This window comes from Hypanus sabinus, chromosome 8, assembly GCF_030144855.1.
Source record: "Hypanus sabinus isolate sHypSab1 chromosome 8, sHypSab1.hap1, whole genome shotgun sequence".
Lineage (NCBI taxonomy): Eukaryota > Metazoa > Chordata > Chondrichthyes > Myliobatiformes > Dasyatidae > Hypanus > Hypanus sabinus.
This window is the reverse complement of record NC_082713.1, coordinates 172,379,765-172,405,562: the sequence shown is the minus strand read 5'-3', so window position 1 is coordinate 172,405,562 and position 25,798 is coordinate 172,379,765. Positions and strand designations below refer to the sequence as shown.

Sequence of the window (25,798 nt, the reverse complement as noted above, 5' to 3'; positions counted from 1 at the left end):
CCCTGTGGCTTTGGGAAATAATTGGTCAGTATTTAATTAAAATGTATTTTATGTTAGTTTGTTAGCTTTTGAAATGTAATTATGGTGATCTTGTACAACCTAAGTGTAGCGACACATTTCCTGCCACATCCGAAACGGCTCACAATTAGCCAGCATTCCGGCTAAGGGAGATAGCCTACGGGGGTTTGTGAGTACGCGTCTTTTGCAGCATCTGCGTCCATGGGGGCTGGGTTGAGGGAGGCTTAAAAGCAAGGCTGTTTAGTTCGAATAAAGCTATCTTTGACTGCAGTTTACTGACACCGCTACAACGTGTTTTTATCGCTGGCTGTCCAGACGGAAGGTGCTGAAACGCTTTGTCGCGTGTCTGGAAGAAGTGAAAACTTTCCTGGGCAGCAAAGGGCTCACCTTTCCTGAGCTGGAACAGCCAGAGTGGCTGGAAAAGCTACACTTCATGGTAGACATGACAGCGCACCTGAACACGCTGAACACAGCTCTTCAGGGGAAAGGACGTACAGCCCTGCACATGTTGGAGGATGTTTTGGCATTCGAGCGCAAGTTGACAGTGCTTGCCAGAGATTTACAGAAAGGCACTTTGTCTCACTTCCCCAATTTGAGAGAGTTCAAACAAGGTCACGACATGATAATTTCGGAGTATTTACATTCTGCAATCATCGCAATGCAAACATCGTTTGGGAAACGCTTCTGTGAGTTCAGAGAGGAAAAAAACACATTATCCTTCCCGGTCACTCCCTTAAGCATCGATCCTTCCCTACTGAATACGACTGCATTGGCAGGTGTGAGTCAACCTGATCTTGAGATGGAACTGGCCGACATAGCCGACAAAGACATATGGGTGTCCAAGTTTAGACGCTTGACAGCAGACCTTGAAGATGTTGCCCGTCAGAAGGCCGTTCTTGCTCAGAAACACAAATGGAGTGATATTGAAAACCTCACAGATGACAGCTTGCGATCCTGTGTAAAGATGAAGGTGACATCATACAGCCCTGATGTGCAGACGCTGTGCGCTGAGGTCCAGGAGCAGAAATCCCATTAACCAAGTATGATAAATATTTTAATTGCCTATTATTTTACTTATATTCATATTTTTTCATTGTTCAGTGAAATAGTCCTTTCATTTTTCAGGATGACAGCTGGCTGACGTTATTTTTGGTTTGCTGCTGGCGGAAAATTTAAGTTCGGCGTTTTTCATAAATACAAGAAGGACTCAAATAGACATTGAATATTTTACTTAAAAGTAACTTTCAACCCAACGTCTTTTTTTCGGAGTTCAAAATGTTTTTGTTGCATGCAGAAATGTAATTTCGTTTTCTCTGCAGGAGTTCATCAATTTCATAAATGCAACACATTATAGTTTGTTTATACATAGCATAAAGGCAAAAAAAACGTTGTATGCAGTGTTATTTCATTTTAAATGTCAAACGGGTTTTGCGGCTCCCAGTGTTTTCTTTTCTGTGGGAAACGGGTCCAAGTGGCTCTTTCAGTGGTAAAGGTTGCTGACCCCTGGTCTAAGGGATGTATTTTTGGAACAGCTTGTGCTTGAGCCAACCAGGAACGAGGCTAGTTTGGACTTGGTGATGTGTAATGAACAGGAATTGATAAGTGATCTTGAAGTAAAGGAGCCATTAGGAAGTAGTGATCATAACATGATAAGTTTTTATCTACAATCTAAGAGGGATAAGGGCAGATCAGAGGTGTCAGTGTTGCAATTAAATAAAGGAGACTACGGAGCCAAGAGGGAAGAGCTGGCCAAAGTTAAATGGGTGGATGCCCTGGCAGGAAAGACAGTGGATCAGCAGTGGCAGTTATTCTTGGGGATAATACAAAAGATGCAAAAGCAGTTCATTCCAATGAGAAGGAAGGATTCAAAGAGGGGGAAGGGGCCACAGTGGCTAACAAAGGAAGTCAGAGATTGTATAGCATAAAAGAAAAAGAAGTATGACAAGGCTAGGATAAGTGGGAATACAGATGATTGGGAAAGTTTTAAGGAACAGCAGATCTTAACTAAAAAAGCAATACGGAGAGAAAAAATCAGGTATGAGCTCAGTCTAGCCAGGAATATAAAAGGGGATAGCAAAAGCTTTTTTAGCTATGTGAAGAGAAAGAAGATAGTTAAGAACAATGTTGGCCCCTTGAAGAATGAATTGGGAGAAATTGTTATGGGAAACAGGGAAATGGCAACAACATTTAATGCATACTTTAGATCTGTCTTCACCAGGGAGGACACAAGCAATCTCCCAGATGTATGGATGGGCCAGGGTCATAAGATATCAGAGGAATTGAGACAGATTGACATTAGGAAAGAAACTGTGATGAGTAGACTGGTAGGACTGAAGGCTAATAAATCCCCGGGTCCAGATGGTCTGCATCCGAGGGTTCTAAAAGAGGTGGCTCAGGAAATTGCGAATGCATTGGTAATCATTTTCCAATGTTCCTTAGATTCAGGATCAGTTCCTGAAGATTGGAGAGTGGCTAATGTTATCCCACTTTTCAAGAAGGGAGGGAAGGAGAAAACAGAGAACTATCGCCCTGTTAGCCTAACGTCAGTCGTGGGGAAGATGCTTGAGTCCATTATTAAGGACGAAATAGTGGCACATCTTGATGGCAGAAATAGGATTAGGCCGAGCCAGCATGGATTTACCAAGGGCAAATCATGCTTGACTAATCTGTTGGAGTTTTTTGAAGGTGTAACAAGGATGTTAGACGAGGGTAAACCAGTGGATGTTGTGTACCTAGATTTTCAGAAGGCATTCGATAAGGTGCCACATAGGAGATTGGTGAGTAAAATCAGAGCTCATGGTATTGGGGGCAGGGTTTCAACATGGATAGAAAACTGGTTGGCAGATAGAAAGCAAAGGGTAGCAGTGAATGGGTGTTTCTCGGACTGGCTGGAGCTGACTAGTGGGGTACCACAGGGCTCTGTATTGGGACCACAGCTCTTTACGATTTATGTCAATGATTTAGATGAGGGCATTGAAAACTATATCAGCAAGTTTGCTGACGATACTAAACTGAGTGGCAGTGTGACATGCGAAGAGGACGTTAGGAGAATACAGGGAGACTTGGATAGGCTGGGTGAGTGGGCAGATACTTGGCAGATGTCATTCAATGTGAATAAATGTGAAGTTATCCACTTTGGAAGCAGGAACAAGAGGGCAGAGTATTGTCTGAACGGTGTAGAGTTAGGTAAGGGAGAAATGCAAAGAGACCTAGGAGTCATAGTTCATCAGTCAATGAAGGTGAATGAGCAAGTGCAACAGGCAGTTAAGAGGGCAAATGGAATGTTGGCCTTTATTACAAGGGGAATTGAGTACAAGAGCAAGGATGTCCTTTTGCATTTGTACAGGGCCCTGGTGAGACCACACCTGGAATATTGTGTACAGTTTTGGTCTCCAGGTTTGAGGAAGGACATTCTGGCGATTGAGGAAGTGCAGCGTAGATTCACTAGGTTGATTCCTGGGATGGCAGAGCTGTCTTACGCAGAGAGATTGGAGAGATTGGGCTTGTACACACTGGAATTGAGGAGATTGAGAGGGGATCTGATTGAAATGTTTAAGACAATTAAAGGATTTGATAGGATTGAGAATAAGAGGTCAGTTATTTAAAACAGAGTTGAGGAAGAACTTCTTCTCCCAGAGAGCTGTGGAGGTGTGGAATACACTGCCTCGGAAGATGGTGGAGGCCAATTCTCTGGATGCTTTCAAGAAGGAGCTAGATAGATATCTGATGGATAGGGGAATCAAGGGATATGGGGACAAGGCAGGGACTGGGTATTGATAGTGAATGATCAGCCATGATCTCAGAATGGCGGTGCAGACTCGAGGGGCCGAATGGTCTACTTCTGCACCTATTGTCTATCGTAAGGCCAGTGATGTTGTGGGGGTGGAACTGGACTCTCTGACGGTGGTGTCTGAAAAGAGGATGCTGTCAAAGTTGCATGCCATCTTGGACAATGTCTCCCATCCACTTCAGAATGTACTGGTTAGGTACAGGAGTACATTCAGCCAGAGAGACTCATTCCACCGAGATGCAACACCGAGCGTCATAGGAAGTCATACCTGCCTGTGGCCATCAAACTTTACAAATCCTCCCTCGGAGTGTCAGACACCCTGAGCCAATAGGCTGGTGCTAGACTTATTTCCACTTGGCATGATTAACTTATTATTTAATTATTTATGGTTTATATTGCTATATTTTTACACTATTCTTGGTTGGTGCAACTATAATGAAACCCAGTTTCCCTCGAGATCAATAAAGTATGTTTGTCTGTCTGTCTATAGGGTCTTTTAAGGGACTCCTGGATAGGTACAGGGAGCTTAGAAAAATAGAGGGTTATGGGTAAGCCTAGGTAGTTCTAAGGTAAGGACATGTTTGGCACAGCTTTGTGAGCCGAAGGGCCTGTATTGCCCTGGGCAGAGAATTCCAGATTCGCTACATCCTGGGAAGAGCAGTCTTCCTCACCTCTATCCTAGATATAACCCCCAGAACCTTGAGGATATGTCCCCCAAGTTCTAGTCTTAACTGCTTCAAACTTATCTATCCCTTTCTTAATTTTAGTGTTTTTAAGATACCATCTCATTTTTCAGAACTCCAGTGAGCATAGTTCTAAATAAGTCATTGCCGAACCCCCCTAATTTTCAGAATCAATCTGATGAACCTCGAAAAAGGATCTAGTGCGTCCCCGCCGTATATGATGAATAAACTCTTTTAGGCTTCAAGCCAGGTACAGGTATTGATTATAACCGATGTTTCGATGCCAAACTTGCTGTCTTCATGAATGATGCCTAGACCTGTCTAGTCCAGTGGTATTTATACACCTGCATTCTGTCTTATCTGATTGGATGAAGACTAACCAATTAGGTTCTGCTCTAGCACCTTGTATTGCAACAGAATTCTAGTTCTTACTTCAGCTTTGTTAAAATTCTTTTCCTCTAAATTTATTTCGATGGGTTCCTTTACTAGGCGGTCCCAAAAGCCATTGGTGTTGCACAGTAGGTTTGTGCTGTTGTTGTCAATCCTTTCCCCAATGCAAATGCGATGTTCTGCTACCGTTCATTTCTTCAGTTAACCCAAACGGATACACCTCCTGTGCTCCTGATGTGAGTTTCCACTGTGCATCCATCTGACTGATAGACACTGCTCTGCATTCACAGAGAATCCTGTAATCGCCAGCCGACCTGAGTCCCAGGTCACCTCCGACCCACATAAGCTGTGACTTGAGCTTTCACAAAGGTTTGTGGATAGTATTAATCTGGTATTTCTTCAGGATCCTGGTGATCCTTCCAGAAACCGTGGAAGTTTAGGGAAGGCAGGTAATAACAACAGGCTCCTCCTTGTTGGTTTTCTGGTTTTTCACCCTTTTATGGGTCTGAAATAGTTTTTGCATGGTTAACCAAAGTAGAAAGAACTATTCTACTTTCGGAGGTATGATGCTGACTATTAATTTTGAGGTACAAGTCCATACAAGAACCTTTTTTTTACCACCTCCATCCTGCCTTAACCCTAACCACAACTCTAACCCTCTAACTTGCCTTGCCTGCTAAAGGCACCAATTTTGGGAACCAGTTTCCTAAGTATGAACTTGTTAAAGGTATTACTGAAGTCCTTGTAAATCAGATCTGTTGGTCTGTCCTTATCAATGTATTTTCTTACATCTTCAAAGAATTCAATCCAACTGAATTCAAACCAAATTGCCATCTCTGATTAGACCCTGCCTTCCCAAATGAGCAAAATGATTCTTTCTTGGAATATTCTTTCAAGGATCTTCCTCATCACTGATGTTAGGCATATAGGTCTAAAGTTATCAGGCTTATTATCTTATATCAATATTACAGTGTAGTGAAGGGAATTACAGAAGTGATTGGGAAAGAACACTGACGGGGATGACAGCAGAGTAGTAATGGCTGGAATTTCTGAAAGCAATTCAGAAGGCACAGGCTATATACAAGCCAAAGAGGAAGTTGTATCTAAAGAAAAGATGACACAAATGTGGCTAACAAGTCAAAGCCAACATAAAAGCCAAAGAGGGCATAAAACAAAGCAAAAATTAGTGGGAAGTTAGAGGATTAGGAAGCTTAAAAAACAACAGAAGACAACTAAAAAGTCATTAAGTATTTTGCATCAGTATTCATTATGGATACTAGCAGTATGGCGATAGTTCCAGATGCAAGATAATGGAATTAATGGCTTTGTTACAAAGTTTGCAGACAGTATGAAGATAAGTGAGGTTCAAGTAGTTTTGAGGAAGTTGAGAGGCTACAGGAGCACTTAAACTGATTAGGAGAATGCACAAGGAAATGGCAGATGGAATATAGACAGTGTCAGGAAGTGTAAGTTATGCAATTTGGTGGAGGAAATGGAAGGGTTGACTATTTTCTAAATAGAAAATAGTAAAAAACTAAAGTAAAAGGACTTAGAAGTCCCTAAAGGTTCATTTGCAAGTTGAATCTGAAGTGAGGAAGGCCAATGCAATGTTGGCAGTCATTTCAAAAGGACTGGAATATAAAAGCAAGGTTGTAATGTTGGGACTTTATAAAGCACTGTTAAGGAATCACTTGGAATATTGAGCAGTTTTGTGCCTCACATCTTAGAAAGGATGTACTGAAACTGGAGAAGGTTCAAAGGAGGTTCATGAAAATGATTCCAGGATTCAATGGCTTGTCATATGAAGAGTGTTTGATGGCTCTGGGTCTGTATTCACTAGAATTCAGAAGAATGAGCACTGACCTCATTGAATGGTGAAAAGCCTTGATAGAGTGGATGTGGGGAGAATGTTTCCTATGGTGGGAGTGTCCAAGTCCAGAAGAGACATTTTCAGAATAGAGGGGCGTCTCTTTGGAACAGAGATGGAGAAATTTCTTTAGCCAGAGAGTGATGAATCTGTGGAATTGTTTGCCACAGGCAGTAGTGGAGGCACAGATTGATAGATTTTTGATTGGTCAGGGCATGAGGGGACGTGGAGAAGGCAGAAGATTGGACCCGGGAAGAAAATTAGATCAGCCATGATGAAATGGTGGAGCAGACTGAATAGGCCAAATGGCCTAATTCTGCTCTTGCATCTTTTGGTCTCATGGAAAAAGTTAGCACATTCGGAGCAAGAAGAGTGAACGGTTGATTTCAGTAGCGAAGGCAGTTTTTACTACTCAGGGCAAAAGAGAGGCAAGACTGCGCAAGCGCGTGACGTCAGCCAGTAGAGCACGAAAGGTTTAAAAAGGAGATTGCGATATACAGCAGACAGCATTGGAGCAGGTAGCAGAGTGAGAAGGAGGCAGAGTGATAGGGCTTCGGCTCAATGGGCTTAGGCAGTAATGGGACAAGGCAAGGTTGGTTTAGGCAAGGTTATTTGTGGAAAGGAGGAAGTATGCGTGTGAGGTCAGTTTTCTGTGTGTGCGTATGTAGGTGTGTCTGTGTATGTTGGAGTCTCCCAGCCTCCTGGATGGCCATATCTGCACCCGGTGTGTCGAGCTGCAACTCCTGAGGGACTGAATTAGGGAACTGGAGATGCAGCTTGATAACCTTCGCCTGGTCAGGGAGAGCGAGGAGGTGATAGAGGAGAGCTTATAGGCAGGTGGTCACACCGGGGCCACAGGAGACAGGCAAGTGGGTCAGTCAGGAAGGGGAAGGAGAAGACTCAGGTACTAGAGAGTACCCCTGTGGCTGTACCCCTTGACAATAAGTACTCCTGTTTGAGTACTGTTGTTGGGTTACCTGGGGGAAGCCACAGTCACCATGACTCTGGCAGAGTCTGGCCCTGTGGCTCAGAAGGGTAGGGAAAGAAAGAGGAAGGCAGTAGTGATAGGGGACTCGGTAAGTTCAGGGGGTCAGACAGGCAATTCTGTGGATGCAGGAAAGAAACTCTGATGGTAGTTTGCCTCCCAGGTGCCAGGGTCTGGGATGTTTCAGGTTGTGTCCAAGATATCCTGCAGTGGGAGGGAGAACAGCCAGAGGTTGTGGTACATATTGGTACCAATGACATAGGTACAAAAAGGGAAGAGGTCCCGGAAAAAAAGACTACACGCAGTTAGGAAGGAAATTGAGAAGCAGGACCAAATAATCATCTTGGGATTACTGCCTGTGCCACGTGACAGTGAGTATAGGAATAGGATGAGGTGGAGGATTAATGCTTGGCTGAGGGATTGGTGCAGGGATTCAGATTTCTGGATCATTGGGACTTCTTTTGGGGCAGGTCTGAGCTGTACAAAAAGGATGGTTTGCACTTGAAAACCAGGGGGAGGGGGACCAATATCCTGGCGGGAAGGTTTGCTAAGGCTACTGGGGAGAGTTTAAATTAGAATTGTTGGGGGGTGGGAACCAAACTGAAGAGACTGGGGAAGAGGTGGCTGGCTCACAAATAGAAAAAGCTAGGAGACTGTGTGAGGGAGGATAGACAGGTGATAGAGAAGGGATGCGCACAGACTGTAGGTTTGAGATGTGTCTATTTTAACACAAGGAGTACTGTGAACAAAGCGGATGATCGTGGATCAGTACTTGGAGCTATGATGTGGTGGCCATTATGGAGACTTGGATGGCTGAGGGACAGGAATGGTTACTTCAAGTGCCAGGTTTTAGATGTTTCAGAAAGGACAGGGAGGGAGGCAAAAGAGGTGGGGGCGTGGCAATGTTGATCAGAGATAGTGTCAGGGACGCAGATTGTTTACGGAATCTCTGTGGGTGGAGATCAGGAACAGGAAGGGGTCAATAACTTTACTGGGTGTTTTTTTTTATATATAGGTTGCCCAATAGTAACAGGAATATCAAAGATCTTGGAAAGGTGTAGTAACAACAGAGTTGTCGTGTTTTAATTTCCCAAATATCGACTGGCATCTCTCTAGAGCAAGGGGTTTAGATGGGGTGGAGTTTGTTAGGTGTGTTCAAGAAGGTTTCTTGAGATAATATGCTTATATGTAGATAAGCGTACAAGAGGAGCAGCTGTACTCGATCTGGTATTAGGAAATGAATCTATTCAGGTGTCAGATCTCTCATTGGGAGAGCATTTTGGAGATAGTGATCATAATTCTATCTCTTTTACAAAAGCATTGGAGAGAGATAGAAACAGACAAGTTAGGAAAGCGTTTAATTGGAGTAAGGGGAATTATGAGGCTGTCAGGCAGGAAATTGGAAGCTTAAATTGGAAAAAGATGTTCTCAGGGAAAAGTACAGAAGAAATGTGGCAAATTTTCAAGGGATATTTGTGTGGCGTTCTGCATAGGTATGTTCCAATGAGGCAGGGAAGTTCTGGTAGGGTACAGGAACCATGGTGAACAAAGGCTGTAATAAATCTAGTCAAAAAGAAAAGAAAAGCTTACAGAAGGTTCAGAGAGCTAGGTAATGTTAGAGATCTAGAAGATAAGGCTAACAGGAAGGAGCTTGAGGAAATTAGGAGAGCCAGGAGGGCTGGCAACGGTGGTGGAGGCAGATACAATAGGGTCTTTTAAGTGACTTTTGGATCGGTACATTGAGCTTAGAAAAAGAGGGCTATTGGTAAGCCGAATAATTTCTAAAGGTAGGGACATGTTCAGCACAACTTTGTGGGCTGAAGGGCCTGTGTTGTGCTGTAGGTTTTCCATGTTCTCTGTTCCATTAGCCACTATTATTGTGTACATCATTTGTCCAGTAGAGATACAAACACTTCTTTCAGAATCCCAGCATCCTCTTGCCTTGCCCCTGTAGGAGCCTGAATTTAATCCCATCTGATGCTGGGGATGTATCCACCATAAAGCCCATTTCACAACAAGCAATTAACCCTATTAATGTTACAATTAATAGATTACCCACAAATGTGTTACTCTCTCAAATTAGCTTTTGAACATTGCAGATGACTTCATGAACCACCTGACGACTTTGGTCATAGCTTATTTGGTACTCAAACACATCATTTACAGGAAGCCAACCACTACACTTTGCTGTTTCATTGTGCCATCTCATCAGATTATCAAATGAAAATACTCTTACCAAATGTCAGGTCTTGTTTCTGCTTCAGGTTCCTTCTTATCAACATGCTCAGCACAGCTCTTGGGAGTAGATGATACCATTGGTATTGGCACCTGCAGAACACTGGTGTGGATTTGCACTGGTTCCTAAAATACAATTATTCAATTATCATTCACTTTCCATCCAATATATTCTGTTAGCTCTCTCTGGCCAATTCCCCATAACAATTAGAATGTAATAATTCTTTGAATTTCCGTTGTAGACATAAATAATGACAATGTACAAAACTGAATTTGGAAGACACAGAACAGGTAGACAGGGTTGTAAAGAAAACTTCTGGCACATTGGCCTTTGAAAATCAATGCATTGTGTATAGGAGTTTGAATGTTATGCTGAGGTTGTACAAGATGTTAGTGAGGACAACAATGGACCATTGTGTGCAGTTTTGGTCACCTACCTACAGGAAAGATGTAAACAAGGTTGAAAGAGTGCAGAGAAAATTTACAAGGATTTAAAGAACAAACACGAGGAAATCTGCAGATGCTGGAAATTCAAACAACAACACACACAAAATGCTGGTAGAACACAGCATCTATAGAGAGAAGCGATGTGGACGTTTCGGGCCGAGACCCTTCGTCAGGACTAATCGAAAGGAAAGATAGTAAGAGATTTGAAAGTAGAGGGGGGAGGGGGAAATGCAAAATGATAGGAGTAGACCGGAGGGGGGGGGGGGGGGGGAATGAAGCTGGAAAGGTGATTGGCGAAAGTGATACAGAGCTGCAGAATCCAACCTGAGTTTGGATTCATTTTGACAATAGAGGAGGCCATGGATAGACATATCAGAATGGGAATGGGACGTGGAATTAAAATGTGAGGCCACTGGGAGATCCTGCTTTTTCTGGCGGACTGAGCGTAGGTGTTCAGCGAAACGGTCTCCCAGTCTGCGTCGGGTCTCACCAATATATAAAAGGCCACACCAGGAGCACCGGACGCAGTATACCACACCAGCCGACTCACAGGTGAAGTGTCGCCTCACCTGTAAGGACTGTCTGGGGCCCTGAATGGTGGTGAGGGAAGAAGTGTAAGGGCAGGTGTAGCACTTGTTCCGTTTACAAGGATAAGTGCCAGGAGGGAGATCGGTGGGAAGGGATGGCGGGAACGAGTACTCCTCTACTGTCAAAATGAATCCAAACTCAGGTTGGAGGAACAACACCTTATATACCAGCTGGGTAGCCTCCAACCTGATAGCATGAACATTGACTTCTCTAACTTCCATTAATGCCCCTCCTCCCCTTCTTACCCCATCCCTGACATATTTAGTTGTTTGCCTGTTCTCCATCTCCCTCTGGTGCTCCTCCCCCACCTTTCTTTCTCCTGAGGCCTCCCGTCCCATGATCCTTTCCCTTCTCCAGCTCTATATCACTTTCGCCAATCACCGTTCCAGCTCTTAGCTTCATCCCACCCCCTCCGGTCTACTCCTATCATTTTGCATTTCCCCCTCCCCCCCTCTACTTTCAAATCTCTTACTATCTTTCCTTTCGGTTAGTCCTGACGAAGTGTCTCGGCCCGAAACGTCCACATCGCTTCTCCCTATAGATGCTGCCTAGCCTGCTGTGTTCTACCAGCATTTTGTGTGTGTTGTTGTTACAAGGATTTTGCTAGTCTTGACGATCTGAGTTACAGGTTAAATAGGTTAGGACATTATTCCTAACCTATTATAGCATAGGAGAATGAGGAGATTTGATAGATGTACACAAAATGTATGAAGGGTATAAATAGGGTAAATGTAAGCTGGCTTTTTACACTGGGGTTGGGCAAGACTAACTAGAGGTCATGGGAAACGTTTAAAGGGAACACGAGGGGAAATGTCTTCACTCATATGATAGAAATAGTGTGGAATGAGCTGCTAGTGGAAGTGGTGATGTGGGTTCAAATGCAATACTTAATTAGGGTTTTAATTTAGGTAACCCGAACCCTAATGCGAGAAATTTGGATTGGTACAGGGATGGGAGGGGCACGAAAGGCTGTGGTCAGGGTGCAGGTCGAAGGAACTAGGCAGAATAGTTTGGCATGGAGTGGGCCGAAGTGCCTTCTTCTGTGCTGCAGTATTCTATGATGACAGTACAGATCAAAAACACACCCTCCAGGCCATGTCTGTGCCAACATATATGCCAAGTCTCATAATCCATATCCCTCCATCACTCAATAGCTGTAGCTACATTATAGATGGCTCAGTGTACCCATAGGTACTACAGCAAGAACTAAGACCATCTATTTGCTGTGGGGAATTACTTTGAGGAATGTGTACAAATGTTTGAGACAGGAATGAATCTCAGGCTTTCAATCAACCCTTATAATCATTGCCAATGCAAATTTAACAAAGCATGACCTTTTCTGACCAGATTATATGATTATTTATCATTATAGTAACACTCATTTCTGTTATTCTGAAACTTTTAAATTTACAAAACTTTCTGCATGATCAAATTTTAGATTGATGTGTCCAATGAGCAGAGCAACCACATTTTTATAGTCAAGTACTTTTGAAATGTACTGATCGTCATCATGTAGGAAAAATAGCAGTATGTCTGCCATTTGTGGAATTTTATGCCCTGAGTTTTAGTGGTTTTGATTCACAGACACACTCAGTGGCTAATATATTAGCTACCTTTGGTACCTGACAAAGTGACCAGGGAGTGCATGTTCATGGTCTCCTGCTGCTTTAGTCCATCCACTTCAATTGTTAGTGTTGTGTGTTCAGAGAAGCATACCACTGTTGCAACATATGATCATTGGGTTACTGTCACCTTCCTATCAGCTTGAACCAGCCTGAACATTCAGCATTTTAACCCACAGAACTGCTGCTCACTGGCTGTTGTTTTGTTTTTCACATCATTGTCAACTCTAGAGACTGCTGGGTGTGAAAAACCCAGGAGATAAGCAGTTTGAGATACTCAAACACCCCATCTGGCCTCAACAATTATTCCATGGTCAAAGTCACTTAAATCACATCTCTTCCCCCTTCTGATGTTTGGTCTGAATAACAATTAAACCTCTTGACCTTATTAGTATCCTTTTATGCATTGGGTTGTTGCCATATGATTGGCTATTTAGATAGTCACATTAACAAGCAGGTGTACCTAATGAAAGTGGCCACCAAGTATAGATTGCCATTGAGAAGGAGCACCCATAGAGTTTATTGTTACATAAATCATAGAACAGTACAGGTCCATCAGCCCACAATGTTGTACCGGCCCTTTAATGTACTCCAGAAATCAATCTAACCCTTTCCTCCCACATATCCTGCCATTTCTCTATCTTCCATGTGCCTACCAACTCAGTTTCTTAAATGTCCCTAATGTATCTGATCTACCACTACTTCTAGTATGACGTTCAATGCACCTAACACTTCGTAAAAGAAAAATTACCTCTGACATTCCCTCTTAACATTCTTTCAATCACCTTAAAATTACGCTACTTGTATTAGCCATCCCCACCCTGGAAAAAGGTCTCTGCTGTTCAGTCAATCTATGCCTCTTAATTATCCTGAAGAGTTGTTTAACCCATTTACTTGGAGTTCCAACAGCAGATAAAGATCTAGCCTCCTGTGGAAGAATTTAAGACATTTGGATATGTAGGAGTTAACCTAATCGCTTGTAAATGCTCTTAACATTCAGCTAAAAGTCCTTGCAAGTCTTAGAATTTAGCTAAAAGTCCTTGCAAGGAAGATGTTATGGCACTGTATTTACGTAATGCTCTTGTTTGTTGAAAATCTAGTCCTAAATTCAACGTCATGTTGTTTGTTGAAATCTAGTCCCAAGTTCAAAGTCAAGAAATGCGCTTGTTAAGTGCTTTTAGTCACGTATGTTGTGTCTATATAATGGAGGGTGTCTAAGAGCTAAGCAGAGCCCCTAAGCACCACTTTTGGGTACAGAGGCTCTCTATGATATCATGTAACAAACAATTCTCTGAATCGGCCTGATTTATTCTGTCTGCAGCTCCTGAGATTTATCTGCAACACCTCCTACTTCTCAATTAACACTTCTCACTGGAAGACATGCTAATATTAACCCACGATTTAATTCTTCATGCATGTTTCAGACTGGAATGTCATAAACTTACCAGTTCAGGCATCACAGTTGTAGTCACTATATCAGGGGAGAAGGATGTAGGAGAAGCCAGCTCCATCTCCAATATTTCACTGCTGTTAACTCCTGCAGGACCTCCAATCAGACATTCGTCACCCTCATCTTCTTTTGCTTCAATAAAACAATTGACAAATGTGATAATTTGTAGAGTCATGGCACAGACATTGGCCCTTCTTCCTATCTAGTCTGTGCTCAGCTATTAAATTTTTACTGATGTATTTCTTGCTGGAGGAAATATTGTCTGTTCTCACTAACAATTTTAATTTGCTCTCACTTATACTGTACATTGCAATGAGGTAATGCATTCAATTTGAGAAATTTAGGTTTTAATAAAGTATCAGCCTTTAAAAAAAATCAAGCACAGATTTATGAAATTGTGCTAATGCCTCTGATCTTGGCAACTGTAAACTTAAAACACCCAAGCTTCTGTTGCAACATATTTAATCCTCTTCAACTGATAGGAATGAATAATAAAAGGCCAACTGTTTATTCCCTTCCATTGACGCTGCCTGTCCTGCCAAGTTCCTCCATCCTTCTTAAAGGCTCTATTCGACTATTAACATGAGAGATTCTGCAGATGTTGGAAATCTGGAGCAACACACAAAATGCTGGAGGAACTCAACAGGTCAGGGAACATCTAGGAATAAAGAGTCAATATTTAGGGTGTAAAGGCCTTACTTAGGAGTATCGAGAGCAGTTTTGGGTCCCTTATCTTAGAAATGATATGCTGAAACCGGAGTGGGATCAAAGAGGTTTACGAAAATGATTCCAGGATTGAATGGCTTGGCATATGAAGAGAGGTTGATGGGCCTGTATTCACTAGAATTCAGAAGAATGAGGGGTGACCTCATTGAATCCTATCGAATGGTGAAAGGCCGCGATAGATTGGATGTGCAAGGGATGTTTCCTATGGTGAGAAAGCCTAAGACCAGAGAACACAGGCTCAGCATATAAAGGCGTCCTTTTAGAGTTTGTTGGAGTTTTTTGAGGGTGTAACAAGGATGTTAGATGAGGGTAAGCCAGTAGATGTTGTGTACCTAGATTTTCAGAAGGCATTCGATAAGGTGCCACATAGGAGATTGGTGAGTAAAATCAGAGCTCATGGCATTGGGGGCAGGGTTTCAACATGGATAGAAAACTGGTTGGCAGATAGAAAGCAAAGGGTAGCAGTGAATGGGTGTTTCTCAGACTGGCTGGAGGTGACTAGTGGGGTACCACAGGGCTCTGTATTGGGACCACAGCTCTTTACGATTTATGTCAATGATTTAGATGAGGGCATTGAAAACTATATCAGCAAATTTGCTGACGATACTAAACTGGGTGGCAGTGTGACATGCGAAGAGGACGTTAGGAGAATCCAGGGAGACTTGGATAGGCTGAGTGAGTGGGCAGATACTTGGCAGATGTCATTCAATGTGAATAAATGTGAAGTTATCCACTTTGGAAGCAGGAACAAGAGGGCAGAGTATTGTCTGAACGGTGTTGAGTTAGGTAAGGGAGAAATGCAAAGAGACCTAGGAGTCATAGTTCACCAGTCAATGAAGGTGAATGAGCAAGTGCAACAGGCAGTGAAGAGAGCAAATGGAATGTTGGCCTTTGTTACAAGGGGAATTGAATACAAGAGCAAGGATGTTCTTTTGCATTTGTACAGGGCCCTGGTGAGACCACACCTGGAATATCGTGTACAGTTCTGGTCTCCAGGTTTAAGGAAGGACATTCTGGCAATTGAGGAAGTGCAGCGTAGATTCACTAGGTTGATTCCTGGGATGGCAGGGCTGTCTTACGCAGAGAGATTGGAGAGATTGGGCTTGTACACGCTGGAATTGAGGAGATTGAGAGGGGATCTGATTGAAACGTTTAAGATAATTAAAGGATTTGATAGGATTGAGGCAGGAAATATGTTCCAGATGTTGTGAGAGTCCAGTACCAGAGGGCATGGATTGAGAATAAGAGGTCAGTTATTTAAAACAGAGTTGAGGAAGAGCTTCTTCTCCCAGAGAGTTGTGGAGGTGTGGAATGCACTGCCTCGGAAGACGGTGGAGGCCAATTCTCTGGATGCTTTCAAGAAGGAGCTGGATAGATATCTGATGGATAGGGGAATCAAGGGATATGGGGACAAGGCAGGGACTGGGTATTGATAGTGAATGATCAGCCATGATCTCAGAATGGCAGTGCAGACTTGAGGGGCCGAATGGTCTACTTCTGCACCTATTGTCTATTGTTTAGAACAGAGATGAGGAGGACTTTCTTCAGCTACAGAGGGGTAAATCTGTGGAATTCTTTGCCATAGGCAGCTGTGGAGGCCAAATCAGCATGTATATTTAAGGCAGAGGTTGACAGATTCTTGATTGGTCAGGACATGAAGGGATACGGGGAGAAGGCAGGAGATTGGGGCTGAGAGGAAAATTAGATCAGCCATGATGAAATGGTGGAGCACACTCAAAGCCAAATGGCCTAATTCTGCTCCTACATCTTATGGTCTTATAATATTGCATAAAAGGAAACACAGAGGCCATTTCTCAATGTGAAGATGCATCAAGGGTTAGTCAGAGAAGGCAGGTGAATGGGGATGAGGGGGATAATAAATGAGCTATTACAAAATGGCATTCTGATGTACAAGGGACATGTAGGTGGGCATGGACATCACAGATGGCGCATATTACGTTAAATTCTAATGTAATCTGGTAGCTGATATAGGTGTCTCAAGATGATAAGAGGCACAGATAGAATGGACAGACGTTTTTCCCAAGGTGGAAATGGCCAATTCCAGAGGCATAATTTTAAGGTGATTGGAGGAAGGTATAGGAGAGATATCAGATGTAGGTTTTTATCTCAAACACAGATTGGTGGGTGCGTGGAATGCACTGCCAGAGGTGCTGGTAGAAGCAGATACATTAGGGACATTTAACAGACTTAGATAGGACATGGATGAAAGAAAAAGTAGAGGGCTATGTAGGAGGGAATAGTTAAGATTGATTTTAGAGCAGGTTAAAAGTTTGGCACAACATTGAGAACAGTACTGTGTTGCACTGAAGAACAAAAGGAAAAGATTTTTTTTATATAAAATGGTTAGAGATTGAAACATGCTGATACTCTGATGTACTGTATATAAATCACTAGAGATTAGCATGTATATACAACAGGTAATTGAATATCTGGATTTTATTGTTTTTAAAGATGCCCACCAAGGCCCACATGAAAATGAATCTCAGGGTTACATATTGTGACATACATGTAAAATTACTAAATCTTACATTGAATATTGATTCCTAGATGGCAGAAGGTATCACATAGGAAGAGATTGTGGATTGGGCCTGAACCCTTTAGAGCTCAGGAGAGTGAAGGTAACCTCACTGAGATGAGCATATGCCCATGTGATTGGCAGGATCCTATGTGGTTTGGAAGGATGAATATGAGGATAATTTTAATTCTGGTTGTGGTCAAAAACACAAGACCAGCCAGCTACTCAGGACAGAGAAAATAAATCTTTGCCCTGAAGGCAGTGAAGTGGGAATCTCCTCCCTGGCGGCCAGTGGAGCCCCTGTCACTGAGCATATTCAAGATAAAGCAACACACACAAAATGCTGGAGGAACTCAACAGGTCAGGCAGCACCTATGGAAAAAAGTAGAGTCAACGTTTCAAGCAAGATCCTTCAGCAGGACTGGAGAAAAAAGATGAGGAGTAGATTTAAAAGGTGCGGGGAACAGAAAGGGAATAGGAGATGGGGAATGGTGAAGGGAGGTGGGGATTATCAGAAGTTCGAGCAATTGGTGTTTGTGCCATCAGGTTGGAGGCTAAGCAGATGGAATACAAGGTGTTGTTCCTCCAATGGGTGTGAAAGAATTGATGCTTTGGGTCAAAACCCTGCATCAAGACAGATTGGAGACAGAAGGCAACAAATGATTGGTGAGAATGGGGGTGTGGGGAGATGTTTGGAGATTAGATTAGCTAGGTAGCACACTTAACCATGCCTCTTATTTTGTGTATTTATCCGCACCTCTTATACCTTCATAGAGACTGCTTCTTTCACATGGAAAATAAACAGCCCATCAAATCTCTCCTCACAAATAAAGCTCTCCAAGTTTTAGAGAATATGCTCAGATGCATTTATCATAAATCCTGGTGAATCTCTTTGACACTCTCCAGCATAATTACTTCCCTCCAGCAGTGGGGCAACCAGAAGTACACAATACTCCAGGTGTAGTCGAACCTGTGTGTTGAAAAGCTGCAACACAATACCCCAACCCTATGCCATGACCCGTAAAGGTAAACATGCCATAAGCTTTATTCAGCACCTTATCAACTAGTGTTACTACTTTCATGAACTGTGGATCTGAAGCCAACTGAGTGTCAAAAGGTTGTGGGGAGAAGGCACGTGAATGTGGTCGGTAGGGATAATAAATCAGCCATGATGGAATGGTGGAAAATACGGGATGGGCCGAATGGCCTAATTGTACCTGCGATTGTTTCTGGAGCTTTCCCTGTCATTGGTCTGTTATTATTGTCCTATAGCCTTTTTCAGAACAAAGGTGTAACAAGGAATTTGCACACTCTTCCCATGACTGCAAGGGTTTCTTCCGGGTGCTCCAGCTTCCTCCCACATTCCAAGGATGTACTGATTGGTAGGTTAACTGGTCGTTGCAAATTGTTCTGTGTTTCGGCTACAGTTAAATCGGTGGATTACTGAAGGGCGCTGCTGGAAAGGCTGGAAGAGCCTATTTTGTGTTGTATCTCAATAAAAAAAACTTCTAGCCCTTGGGTATTACCAGAACACATAGAAGCAGATTAGGCCATTCAACTCTGATGCTTCTGGTGCATGAAAGATGGCCAGGGCATCAATCATTGAACCATTACTGATGATAAAACCAGCGCACCTTTCTTACTATGTGTCACAGACATCACCATATCTTGCACTTTCTTGTATCTGTTCAGAGATTGTCGCAACTCTTCAATCTTCCGATCCTGAAAAAGAATATCTTGAGCAATTGACCTACATGCAAAACAGAGTAACATTCAAACATGCCAGAAACAGTTTTTACCCCACATCGTTTAGACAGATATTGGAAGATTTTACCTGACGAGATCATGACTATATATAGAATTCTTGATTTTTCCCATGTGCTCCATTATGGGATTTGAATCCATGACCCTTAGTCTACTGGGTTTCACAATCAGTCACAAACCTTCAATTATCAGTATTCACAGTTCACCCTACTTATCGAACAATCATGGTGAGGAATTTCTGATAGTGGGGAGATGGAGATCAGAAGACAGAGCTTCAAGAGAGGAACATCAATTTAAAACAGATGAGGAGGAATTTCTTTAACCGGAGGGTGAATTTGTGAAACTCACTGCCAGATGGCTGTGGTGGCCATGTCATAGTGTGTACTTAAAAGTGGAAGCTTATAGGTTCTTGATTAGTCAGTATGTCAAAGATTACGGGGAGAAGGCAGGAGGAGAGTGTGGTTGAGAGTGATTATAAATCAGCCTTAATGCAATGGTGGAGCGAACTCAATGAGCCAAATACCTTATAGACACCAAAGGAGCCTCACTGGCTCAAGAAAATAACTGTCTCTGACAGCAAACAGGGAAGGGAATCAATTCTTAAAGATGTAGACTATATTTCCTGAATGAATCAAATAATCTTTAGATAATTAGAAAACTTACCTTCTCCTCATTTGCTGCCATCAAAGATTCAACAGCCTTTTTCATTTTATGGACCTCAAGATCTGAAAATACCAGAAAGAGAATGCACCATGAAATCTGTATATCTGCATACTGCAAAGGATTCCAAATCCATGCCAGGTATTGTCTCCGCTTTAAGAGAACACTAACCATAAATTAGGCACATTCTACAAAAGGTAAAAGGCAGTTTGGTTGCATGCTGCTTTAATGAAAATAGAGCCATGTAATACTATAACTCAAGCAAATTAAAAGCATTAAACAAATCGAGACGTGTTAGATTACATGCAGTAAATAGCTGCTCACAAGCTGATGCAGATGCATTCCCAGTTGATGAGAACCAGAACTCCAAGTATACACTTACAGATGTATTGAATGTATTCTTCAAAAGAGCAGCTTCAGTTTTAATCTGAACTATTTTCAACTTTCAATGTTACTAGTCATAGAGTCACAGAACACCGCAGCACAGAAACAGGCTCTTTGGCCCATCTGGTCTATGTAAAACTGTTATTCTGCCTATTCCTATCAACCTACACCTGGACCATAGCCCTCCATACCCCTCTCATCTATGTACCATCCAAATTTTTCTTAAAATCGAACCCGACTCCACCACTTGCATTGGCAGTGCATTCCACACTCAAAGTTTCAGCTTTTCACCCTCTTTAGCTATATTAGCTAAATCTCTGTGGAAACCTAAGGAGTACGTGCAGCTGAAAAGATGACAATTAAGGATTGCTAACCACAGCATCACTCAGGTCACTGTATGGAGAGGAAATGAACGTGAAAATAAATGAGCAGGAATGGACAAACTTAGATTGAGGAGATCTTGTTAAAGCAGAGAAAAAGCAGAACATAATGATTAATCAGCAGCTGGCAATCTTTGAATAATTTGCAAATGACTTGTATTTCGAGTCAAAAATGAATGCAGCAAGGTCTATGCAAACCAAAATTTAAAATACTGATGAAGACTAAATGAAATCAAGTATTTTAATAATTACATAAAAATATATTAAGAATGAGAATTTATTTTAGGGGTGCTAGTATGACAAAGATTAAAAGAGGATTTTCAACAATTTATCCAAATGGTAAAAATGCAACTGAATTAGGAGTGAAATACAAAATTCATGAGGTAAAATGGTAGAAAAATATAGGCTTGGAGTAAATATTACAAAAAAACAAGGACACGTTACTATGTCTGATAACAAATAGCCCACACTATCTAAAACACAGTTGGAACGAAGAGTTGCCAAAACTAAATTGTTTATGAGAAAGCAAGCTAGGTAACACAAAACAAGTTCCATAGTTAAAGACAACTCTTGGATGATTTCAAGATTTTGTTGGTTTAGATTTTGAAAGATTTCCTGCACTAATTCAAAAAAAAAGGCAGCACATTTGGCTGACTCGCAATCTATATTTAAAAGTGGGAGAGAGGAAAACTGCACATGCAGAAAATAGATTTTCCATTTATTTTCAGGACCTGGGTAGCATTTACTGCCAATCCTACAAGTGGAATATCAGTTTAAATAAAAAAAAAACTAGAGGAGAAAGAAGCAATGCAAAATGCTTCAAATGAAACAATACCGGGATTAAGGGTCAGGATAAGAGTTACATGAGAACTAGATTGATCTTGGAGTAGGTTAAAAGGTTGACCCACACTATGGGCTGAAGAGCGTGCACTGTGCTGAATGTACTATTACAGGAAATAAGAATCCTCAATATGCTGAAATGCATACCAGAAGGCACTCTTTTAAGATGAGAGGGCATAATTTCAAAGGAGATTTGAGAGACAAGTTTGCTGTTATTTATTCATTTAACACAGAGTGGTAGGTGCCTGGAATCATTACTTGGAGTAATGAAAGAAGCAGGTACAACAGAGACTTTTAAGGGGCATTTAGAAAGGTGCTGAAAGTAGAAGGATTTATGGATGTTGGTTAGGCAGAAGAGATTAGCCTATAAAACTATAAGATATGGGGGGGGGGGTGGGGGGAGAGACCGATAAGTAGGCCACTCGGCCCACTGAGTCTGCTCCGTCATTCAGTCATCCCCACTCCCCTGCTTTCACCCCGTACCCTTTGATACCCTGGCTAATCAAGAACCTATCTACCTCTGCCTTATACACACACAACAATTTGGCCTCCACAGCCACTCGTGGAAACAAATTCCACAGATTTACCATCCTTTGACTAAAGTAATTTCTTCGCATCCCCGTTCTAAAGGGACGTCCTTCAATCCTGAACTCGTGCCCTCTTGTCCTAGAATACCCTACCATGGGAAATAACTTTGCCATATCTAATCTGTTCAGGCCTTTTAACGTTCAGAATGTTACTATGAGATCCCCCCCTCATTCTCCTGAACTCGAGGGAATACAGCCCAAGAGCTACCAGACGTTCCTCATATGGTAACTCTTTCATTCCTGAAATCATTCTTATGAATCTTCTCTGAACTGTCTCCAATGTCAGTATATCTTTTCTAACATAAGGAGCCCAAAACTGCACACAGTATTCCAAGTGTGGTCTCACGAGTGCCTTATAGAGTCTCAACATCACATCCCTGCTTTTATATTCTATACCTCTAGAAATGAATGCCAACATTGCATTTGCCTTCTTCATAACCGACTCAACCTGGAGGATAACCTTTTGGTATCCTGCACAAGGACTCCAAAGTCCCTTTGCATCTCTGCATTTTGAATTCTCTCCCCATCTAAATGATAGTCTGCCCGTTTATTTCTTCCACCAAAGTGCATGACCATACACTTTCCAACATTGTATTTCATTTGCCACTTCTTTGTCAATTCCCCTAAACTATCTAAGTCTCTTTGCAGGCTGTTTCCTCAACACTACCTGCTCATCCACCTATCTTTATATAATCGGCAAATTTAGCCACAAATCCATTAATACCGTGATCCAAATCATTGACATACATTGTAAAAAGCAGTGGTCCTAACAACGACCCCTGTGCAACTCCACTGGTTACCAGCAACCAGCCAGAATAGGATCCCTTTATTCTCACTCTGTTTTCTGCTGATCAGCAAACACTCCACCCACACTAGTAACTTTCCTGTGATTCTATGGACTCTTATCTTGCTAAGTAACCTCACGTGCGGCAGCTTGTCAAAGGCCTTCTGAAAATCCAAGTACACTACGTCTAATACATCCCCTTTGTCTACACTGCTTGTAATTTAGAACATATAACACAGAACATAGAAAACATACAGCACAATACAGGCCTTTCGGCTCACAAAGCTGTGCTGAACATGTCCTTACCTTAGTAATTACCTTGGGTTACCCTGGCACCTGGGAGGCAACAGGCCATGCGGGTATCTCGATCAGGCTGACAAAACCTCCTGTTTATTCCCCTTACTATGGAATCCTCTATGACTACTGCATTCCTCATCTTATTTTCTCCCTTCTGTACCACGGAACCAGGCTCAGTGCCAGAGACACAATGACAGACATATAGAAAACCTGCAGCACAATACAAACCCACTGGCCCACAAAGCTGTACTGAACGTGCCCTTACCTGAGAAATTACCTAAGGTTACCCAAAGCCCTCTATTTTCTGAGCACCATATACCTGTCCAGGAGTCTCTTAAAAGACCCTATCGCATCCACTTCCACCACCGTCATTGGCAGCCCATTCCACACACTCACCACTCTGTATAAAAAAAACTTACTCCTGACATCTCCTCTGTACATACTTCCAAGCACCAACTGTGCCCTCTCATGCTAGCCATTTCAGCCCTGGGAAAAAGCCTCTGACTATCCACACAATCAATGCCTCTCATGATCTTATACACTTATAATGGGTCACCTCTCATCCTTCGTCACTCTAAGGAGAAAAGGCTGAGTTCACTCAACCTATTCTCCTAAGGCATTCTCCCCAATACAGGCAACATCCTTGTAAATCTCTTCTGCTTCCTTTCTACAGTTTCCACATCCTTCCTATAGTGAGACGACCAGAACTGAGCACAGAACTCCAAGTGGGGTCTGACCAGGGTCCTACATAGCTGCAACATTATCTCTCAGCTCCTAAACTCAATCCCACAATTGATGAAGGCCAATGCACCATATGTCTTCTTAACCAGTCAACCTGCACAGCAGCTTTGAGTGCCCTATGGTCTCAGATCCCAAGATCCCTCTGATCCTCCACACTGCCAAGAGTCTTACTATTAATACTATAGTCTGCCATCATATTTGACCTACCAAAATGAACCACCTCACACTTATCTTGGTTGAACTCCATCTCATCCCAGTTTTGCATCTTATCAATGTCCCGCTGCAGCCGCTGACAGCTCTCCACACTATCCAGAACACCCCCAACCTTGGAGTCATCAGCAATTTTACTAACCCATTCCTCCAATTTCTCATCCAAGTAGTTTATAAAAATCATGAAGAGCAGGGTCCCTGAGGCACACCACTGGTCACCAAACTGCATGCAAAAATGACTCATCTACAATCACTCTTTGCCTTCTGTGGGCAAGCCAGTTCTGGACCCACAAAGCAATGTCCCCTTTGATCCCATGCCTCCTTACCTTCTCAATATGCCTTGCATGGGGTACTTTATCAAATGCCTTGCTGGAATCCGTATACACTACATCTACTGCTCTACCTTCATCAATGTGTTTAGTCACATCTTCAAAAAAAAACTCAATCAGGCTCGTAAGAATATAGAATAGTACAGCACAGTACAGGCCCTTCAGCCCACAATGTTGTGCTAACCCTTAAACCCTGCCTCATATATCCCCCCACCTTAAATTCCTCCATATACCTGTCTAGTAGTCTCTTAAATTTCCTTTCTGTTGCCTCCCACCTTTCTTAAATAGCAGAGTAGCATTTGCAATTTTCCAGTCATTGGGTACAATGCCAGAATCTATCGATTCTTGAAAGATCATTGTTAATGCCTCTACAATCTCTCCAGTTTCTTCCTTCAGAACGCGAGGATGCATTCCATCAGGTCCAGGAGATTTATCCAGCCTTAGACCATTAAGCTTCCTGAGCACCTTCTCAGTCGTAATTTTCATTGCAAACTTCACTTCCCTGACACCCTCGATTATCCAGTATACTGCTGACTTCCTCCACTGTGAAGACTGATGCAAAATACACATTCAGTTCCTCTGATATCTCTGCATCGCTCATTACAATATCTCCAGCGTCATTTTCTACTGGTCCTATATTTACCCTCGACTCTTTTAAGCTCTATATACTTAAAAGGCTTTTAGTATCTTCTATGATATTAGTCACCAGCTTCCTCTCATAATTCATCTTTTCCTTCTGAATAACCTTCTTAGTTTCCTTCTGCAAATTTTTAAAAAGGTCCCCAATCCTCTATCTTCCCACTACCTCTGGCTTCCTTGTAAGCCCTCTCTTCTGCTTTTATTTTAGCTCTGACTTCACTTGTCAGCCACTGTAGTGTCCTTCTTCCCTTTGAAAATTTCTTATTTGGAATATATCTATCTTGCACTTTAGCTTAGTTAACCATTTGAATACTAATTTATTTGGTTTGAAGGGCCTGTTGCTATGCTTCATATTTTAAATTCTACGTGCGGAGGAGAAAGACTGTGTTGAGTTCTGTTTTCTCCTAATCACGTGGCACCCAAGATGGCAGCCACGTTGCTTTGTTGTCTTGTTCTGTATTATTTTTTGGTTCAAGAATGATGTATTTTTATATAGCTTTTATTCTTTATTATTGTCGAATGTTGCTTTAAGTTGCATATAACTCCAATGCATCACAGAAAATTCCTAATACATGTAGTTGTAGCCAATCACTGGAGGAACTCAACAACTCAGGCAACATCTATCGAGGGGAATAAACAGTCAATGTTTCAGGCAGAGACCCTTAATCAGCAGTTGTAAATATGTATGGGAATAAAGTTGGTTCTTGATGAAGGTTCATCAAGTTGCAACATTAATGGTGTTTCTCTCTCCATATTTGCTGCTCAATCTGTTGAGGATTTCCAACATCTTCCAACTGCATTCCAGATTTCCAACATCCATTTTGACGATACTCAGTTACAGAGAGC

General features: G+C 42.3%; 1 protein-coding gene across 5 annotated transcripts in view; it reads right to left on the bottom strand.

Annotated features, from left to right (window-relative positions):
* ppfibp1b (PPFIA binding protein 1b) overlaps positions 1-25,798 on the bottom strand; it is a 290,693-nt gene that overhangs the window by 83,779 nt on the left and 181,116 nt on the right. For all 5 annotated transcript variants that reach the window (XM_059978579.1, XM_059978581.1, XM_059978578.1 and 2 more), the window contains 4 exons: positions 19,765-19,826; positions 18,972-19,059; positions 14,071-14,207; positions 9,970-10,094 (listed from right to left, as the gene is read on the bottom strand). In XM_059978579.1, the coding sequence (XP_059834562.1) occupies positions 9,970-10,094; positions 14,071-14,207; positions 18,972-19,059; positions 19,765-19,826 (412 nt within the window). The remainder of the gene's footprint in view (positions 1-9,969; positions 10,095-14,070; positions 14,208-18,971; positions 19,060-19,764; positions 19,827-25,798) is intronic.